This window comes from Pithys albifrons, chromosome 20 (assembly GCF_047495875.1).
Source record: "Pithys albifrons albifrons isolate INPA30051 chromosome 20, PitAlb_v1, whole genome shotgun sequence".
In the NCBI taxonomy this organism is placed as follows: Eukaryota; Metazoa; Chordata; class Aves; order Passeriformes; family Thamnophilidae; genus Pithys; species Pithys albifrons.
The window spans coordinates 12,337,980-12,345,034 of NC_092477.1; the positions used below are offsets into that span (position 1 = coordinate 12,337,980).

The 7,055-nt window shown below is 51.3% G+C and overlaps 1 protein-coding gene across 5 annotated transcripts in view; it reads right to left on the reverse strand.

Annotated features, from left to right (window-relative positions):
* DENND1A (DENN domain containing 1A) overlaps positions 1-6,055 on the reverse strand; it is a 150,824-nt gene extending 144,769 nt beyond the window's left edge. For all 5 annotated transcript variants that reach the window (XM_071574310.1, XM_071574314.1, XM_071574311.1 and 2 more), the window contains exon 1: positions 5,936-6,055. In XM_071574310.1, the coding sequence (XP_071430411.1) occupies positions 5,936-5,952 (17 nt within the window). In that variant the 5' untranslated portion in view covers positions 5,953-6,055. The remainder of the gene's footprint in view (positions 1-5,935) is intronic.
* Positions 6,056-7,055: the final 1,000 nt, after the last annotated feature.

Below are 7,055 nucleotides of genomic sequence, written 5' to 3' on the forward strand. Positions count from 1 at the left end.
AAAGTAAATCACCTTTGTGCTACATACAGGGATTTTTTTCACAAAAAAAGAAAGTCCTGAATCCTCTTTGGACCAAGCTGAAAACAGGCACATTGTCCAAGAGGGAACAAACAACTCAGATTCACATTTTCATTCCTGTGACCCTGGAGTTCAACTTCTCGACACTGATTTGCCCAGGAAAGGAAAAATAAAGAAGCTGCAGTCAAGGGGAGGCAAAGTCATTTCATGCACACACTACTGAGGAACTTAAGAGGCTGCATTTAGGATGAAGACATTTCCCCCTTTTTAATATCTGTCAAAATATTTCTCTCTCTCTGCCAAAAAAAGGCCATGCTGGGAATATCACAAATGCACAAGGTTTGGCCTCCTGAGACTCCACTCTTAAATCCAGAAATTTGCCAGATGCAAAGAAATGGGTGCAATAGACAAAAGCAAAACAAAACTGAGCTCCAAAACATAAACAAAGCTTGAGGAAAGAGACTTACTCTGCTCAAGGCTTATAAATACACCAGTACTAAAAGTAGAAAGTGAATGATATTCCTTCAAAACAAACAAACAAACAAAACATTTAGTGTATATTTTCAGTCCTTACTAATGTAACTCTGTGATGCTCTGGCACTGCATTTCACGATGTGATGAGCATGCAAAGGCAGCAGGTGATTATGTAAGAAAGAATATTTTGAGTTAGTTCCTGACTAACAGTTTTAGCTATTCCAGAATTTTTATGGTATTAAAAAGAATCACACATTGCACTGTAATTGTTTAGTTACTGAAATAAGGATTTTGCAGGTCTGAACATGTGACACTTTATTCTTAGACTTTCTGGTTAAAGTCAAGAATCAAAACTGCATAATTACTGCTCCACATTTATGGCTGCTTGCATAGTGATAATGTTGTCTCCTATGTGTTAATGCAAACTATCTAACATTAGAAAACTGCTGTGGTATAATTAACTTGTGAATTTTGTAACTCCCTGACAGCTAAGGATGAAAATAATGACAAGACCCATAAATACATATGCCAGAATTCCTAACTGAATGATAACCTAAAAAATGGAACTCATCTTACCCAACACCTGAAACCAAACAGATAAACAAGCCAAGGAGTTCAGCTTACTCTTCAGAGAATTTCTATTATTTTTAATCCTCCTTTAACAGCAAAAGGGACTAAAGAAAGCATTTCTAACTGTGCCACAGGCCCACTCAGTCCAGCTGAAGTGGCTCTAAGCCAAACCCCACACCTATTTAAGCCAACAGCAGAGCTCCCTTTGCTTTCAGTAGCACAGGATCACACTCCTCAGTTTTACAGAGCACCTCTCAGGAGCAACAATGGTTCACAATTCAATTAATGGTAATTTAATTTGCCACCAGTTCCCAACTGATTTGTCTGGAGTAGCTGGTTTTTTTCAGAAAACTACATTGGTAAGTTATGAGAAATCCAAAGTCAGCTGTTATTGGGCAATATAAACCAAACTTGCACAATTCTGGCTGTGCTGCTCGAGCTGCTGCACAAAATCTGCTCCCAGCACTGGGGCTGAGCCACATTCCACCAACCATGGCAGGGATGAGGATGGAGTGACAGCCACACAGCAGCACCAGAGCAGGATTTTCCCTTTCACACATGCTGCTGTGGAGCCTTATCACACCCTCCTTGTTTAGGTCTTTATTTTTAGCACCCTGTTTCCTTAATTAAAAGTTTATGAATTTTGTAATATTTTTCCAGCTAATGGTTCAACTAACAAACACCCTTTCAGCATCATGCTGGGGTCTGAGTTCACGTGCCTCAGTGAAGGCTCTGTGTGACACAGCTGGCAGCAGCACAGACTACACACCAAAACCTGCAGACAAAAAGACATCACATTTTGTATTTTAATTTTCCATGACAAATGTCCATTTATTTCCATGAACAGTGAAATTGAAGTAGCTTTGCCAAGTGGCAAACTCTGTATTAAAGGCTGCATTCAACAACCAACACCTCTGCATGAGAATGGAGTCATTGTTGGGTTGTGGGGACTTTATAACTTTTCAGTGGAATTAAGGAAACAAGTCACTCTGAGACTTCATACAGTTTGCAAATCCAGCATAAACGTGGCCACAATATGGATATTCTGCAGTCCATTTTTATGGCCATTAAACTGCCCTGCAGACCCCCAGTGCCACCTGTGTGTGCATCACACAAACCTCAGCCCCCCAAAGCCTCCCCAGCACTGGAGCCTTGAACACACACCCCACGTTTCCTTCCTCCCCAAAAGCACCTACAGACCCACAGTCACTCACCAAGTGAACACACAGATGGAATGAAAAACCCCAAACACAGCACACATATGTACAAAAATACACAGTACCTCATTTGTTTGTGGACTGGGTAATTTCTGAAGGAAATATTCTTTGCCAATAGAAATTTAGGAGGGAGCTGTATGAGAAATTATGCTTTTGTGATAAGTGTTAGTTGTATGAATTGCTTCAAATCTCTGATGGAGAAACAACTTCAGTATCAAAGCAACTAACAGAAAATTCAATTTTACATTGAAGTAATATAATACTTCAAATAAAGTATTTTATGCACCTTGAACTGTGAAAAATTTGTTTTTACCAAGCTGTAAGAGATTCATGCAGAATAAAATTAAACCAAGTTGGAGCTGTATGGATGGAAGTACAGATCTTACACATCTACAGCCTATTTCAATTCTGTCAGGAGAACTCATGACAGAAACTATCATTCTACTTAAAAACTGAGGCATAAGAGAGGAGCCTGACACTGCCTGATAATTAGTTGTCTTGTAACAAGATTTAGTTGCTCAACTCTTGCAGAAATAAAATTATGAGCAGAAATCTGTAATGGCTAATTCAATTCAGAAATAGCAAGTGAAGCCTTGATTAATTTCCATATATTTAACGTTTTCTGCCTGATATTCCCTTGGTAGATAATACTCCATCTTAGCACACAGCAAACTTCATGTTAAGTACCTGAAAGCTTTCCCAGGTGTATATTGGGTATCTCTTGTGCCATCAGTGAAATACAAGCAGCTCTGGGAAGGAACACGCCAAGTGCTGTCACAGTGCAACGCGATTCTGCTACACAGATTGTGCCTGACACAGGATTGAAAGTAAATAAATAAATAAAGGCTCCTTTCTGCCTTGCAGGGTGGAGCACAAAGGCTCTGGGGCAGTGACAGCAGCAGGTTAATGAGGCTGCTGAGCTGTGCCCTGTCCCCTCCCTCACCTGGCTGGCACGGCGCCGGCACGTTCGGTGACACAGACGGGTTACCTGCCCCGTAACCAACACCCACCCTGTGTCTCGCCTGCAGCTGTGCACGAGCCAAAAGCTCACAGGACTGCTGGCAACTCCTTGATTTCCTTCCCTTCAGTCTGATGCAGTCACTGATACTGTTCTCTAAGCAATCTCTCACTCAGCTGACTCGTTATTACACACCCTTCAGCAATCCCACTGACAGACGTGCCCAGGTTTCGTGCACAGTCTATCACAGTGTGCAAGGGATCCTGTGCCAAGGAGTTTAATAACCCTCACAGTTATCAGTCTACTGCAAGAAGCAAGAGAGCTGACTACTGGTTTTTTACTGGGGCTCCAGCATGTGTTGGTGACACCCCTGAGGGAGCCGTTCCTCAGCAACACCCAATTATCAAAGAGTTTCTCGTTGACACTCCCAACCTGCCCCAATAAGGGAGCTCCTTACCAACTTCAAAATCCTCACTGGATTACACATCCAGCTCAGAAAAGCAGAACAAAAAAGCCTCTTACTCACACTGGCTCTCTCATTCTTAATATATTTCAAGATTGGTTTGAAATTTTGTCCTTACTCTAGTTGGCCACAGTGTTCTGTCCAAAATGGAAAAAAGCAATTTGTTAAGTGTAGCTTAAGGCAAAGTTCACTCAGTGGACAAAATGCTTCCTCACAAAGTCCAAGAAGAATGAAAAACAATGTTTACCTGGGGCTATCACCTCTGTTTTCCTGGTGACTGGGAAAGACATGGGGTTTATCTGCAATCTCAAAAGACAAGCTTTGCACAGAAAAAGTCCTAAAGTCCACTGGCTGCAGTAAATATTTCTAACAGCTGCATCTCCTCCCTGACACCCATTTCTGTTTGGAGCATCTCCCCTGCCTGATGACATTCTCATTCAGCAAAGTCTGCTCAAAGCCACTGAAGTCCAATTAGCAATCACAAACCCAAAGATGTTCAACACAGCCTATGGATTCAGTATGCACACAAACCCCCTGCTTTTAAAGTAAGCATCAACCTTTGAATGCATTTAAGATAAGGTCATAATAAGAAGTCATTTTTAATCCTAAACCTGAAGTGATTCCAGCAAAGGTGCCCAGTGCAAGATCTGAAGGTGCAGTTTAGGGACACAGCCTGCTCTGCTGCCAAAATACCAACAGTTTTAGATTCTACCTGTATTTGACTGCAAGGGTTTAACTTGTTTCTTAGGCTTTGATTTCTTTGTAGCAACAGTTGACAACACATATGCCAAAAAAGTGCAGAAAATGCCCAAGGAAGGAGGGAAGGAAAGAAGGCTTTGTGGAACCAACCAACTGCCTCAGTGCTGTCACTACAAACACTCATTACCCACTGACATTTTCCTACAGCACCTGGCTGAACCAACACACAGTTATGTTTATCCAGCCTGTAGGCCTGGGAACATGAAGATGTGTCATCACACAAACTATGTCCCCTCTAGTCTTGCATTCAAGTTAAACAAGTGGAAAGTTAAAGCTTGGTGTAATGTTGAAGATCACTGTGTTCAAGAAGGAGAAACAATTGCTGAAACAGCACCTGCTGGAACTGCTGAATGAACCAGACTCTAACTGGCTCTGTGCTCTGCCACCCCTTCAGGCACAGATGTCAGCACTCCCTGCTTGGCCAGAGCTCCATCACACCTCTGCCTCCCTTGGAGGAACTGAATTCCCCTGGAATGGCACATGAATGAACCGAGACCTTCAACATGACAATACCAAACACACCAGCAGGGCTTACCTATAAATCAACCACCAGTTCTAGGAAAATTACAAAAACATTGAGCATGTGGATCTGCAGGCCCAACACACCCATCACTGCTCTCCTTCCCCCACAGCCCTTTGCTCAGGCCCCTGCAGGTGTCCCACCCAGCCCGTGGTGCTCCGCCAGCACCTCCAGCCTGGCCCGGGAGCGCTCAGCTCTCTCCGGAGCAGTGGTGGCCGGTGCTGGCCCCGGCGATGCTCCCCCGCAGCACCGAGCTGACCCCCCGCCGGTGTGGGGCAGGGGCCGAGTGTGGAGCAGGGGCCGAGTGTGGAGCAGGGGCCGAGTGTGGGGCAAGGGCCGAGTGTGGGGCAAGGGCCGAGTGTGGGGCAAGGGCCGAGTGTGGGGCACGGCCAGGTGTGGGGCACGGCCAGGTGTGGGGCAGGGCCAGGTGCGGGGCAGGGGCAGTGTGTGGAGCAGGGGCAGGTATGGGGCAGGGGCAGGTGTGGGGCAGGGGCAGGTATGGGGCAAGGGCCGAGTGTGGGGCAGGGGCCGAGTGTGGGGCAGGGGCCGAGTGTGGGGCAGGGGCCGAGTGTGGAGCAGGGCCAGGTGCGGGGCAGGGCCAGGTGCGGGGCAGGGGCAGGTGTGGGGCAGGGGCAGGTGTGGGGCAGGGGCAGTGTGCGGGGCAGGGGCAGGTGTGGGGCAGGGGTCCCGCGGGGCCGGGTGTGGCGGCCCGTGCTGCGGGTGCGCTCTGTCCCTTCGCTATCCCCTCCCCACTGCCCCTTCGCTATCCCCTTCCCTGTCCCCTCTCCCGCCCCCTTCCCTGTCCCCTCTCCCGTCCCGCTCCCCTGCCCTGCCCGGGCCCGCAGGCTCGGCGGGTCCCGCCCGCGCGGCCTCGCGTGGGGCGTGCGGCGGAGTCAGTGCCCGGCTGGCGGTGCCGAGCGCCCGCAGCGCGGCCGGAGCGGGCCGGGGGCACTCACTTGATGCGGGAGCCCATGGTCTCCGGGGGGCCGCATAGGCCGGGCCGGGCGGGCTCGGCGGGGCCGCAGGGCCGCAGGGCTGTGTCCGCCGATCGCCCCTCGCTCCTGCCCGGCCCGCGCCGCGCGCCGCGACTTCACTGCGCGGGGACTGCCGGGAGATGTAGTGCGGGCACGGCACGGCCCGGCCGGGGCGGGGCGGAACGGCGGTGCGGGACAGAGCGGGACAGGGACAGGGACAGGGACGGAGCTGCGGTGCGGGACAGAGCGGGACAGGGACAGGGACGGAGCTGCGGTGCGGGACTGAGCGGGACAGGGACAGGGACAGGGACAGAGCTGCGGTGCGGGACTGAGCGGGACAGGGACAGGGGACAGGGACGGAGCTGCGGTGCGGGACTGAGCGGGACAGGGACAGGGACAGGGCTGGCCGAGGATGGAGCTGGCTGGGGACAGAGCGGGACAGGGACAGAACTGCTGTGCGGGACAGAGCAGGAAAGAGCTGCGGTGCGGGACTGAGCGAGACAGAGCTGCTGTGTGGGACAGAGCTGGCCATGGACAAAGCCGCGGTGCGGGACAGAGCTGCCCGGGGACAGAGCTGCCCGGGAAACCTGTGGAGTGTCCCCCGCCGGGGATGTCCCAGCACCGTCCGCACACAGCCCTGTGCGCCGCGGTGGCCCCGCGGTGCCTCCAGCCTGGCCCAACCAGCGATGCCGTGCCCGGGTCTGCAGCGGCGCTGGGAGCCCCTGCCCTCGGGGAGCTTTGGGTGGGAACGGCCCCGCTCCCCTCAGGGGGGTTTGGGCGGGAACGACCCCGCTCCCCTCAGGGGGGTTTGGGCGGGAACGACCCCGCTCCCCTCAGGGGGGTTTGGGCGGGAACGGACCCGCTCCCCTCAGGGGGGTTTGGGCGGGAACGACCCCGCTCCCCTCAGGGGGGTTTGGGCGGGAACGGACCCGCTCCCCTCAGGGAGTCGTAACCGGGACGGCCCCGCTCCCTTCGAGGAGGTTTAGCTGGGACGACCCCGCTGCCCCCGGGGAGGTTCGGACGGGACGGCCCCGCTGTCCTCGGGAAGGTTCGCACAGGACTGCCCCCACTGCCCCGGGGCTCCTCCGGGCTGAAGGGCGGC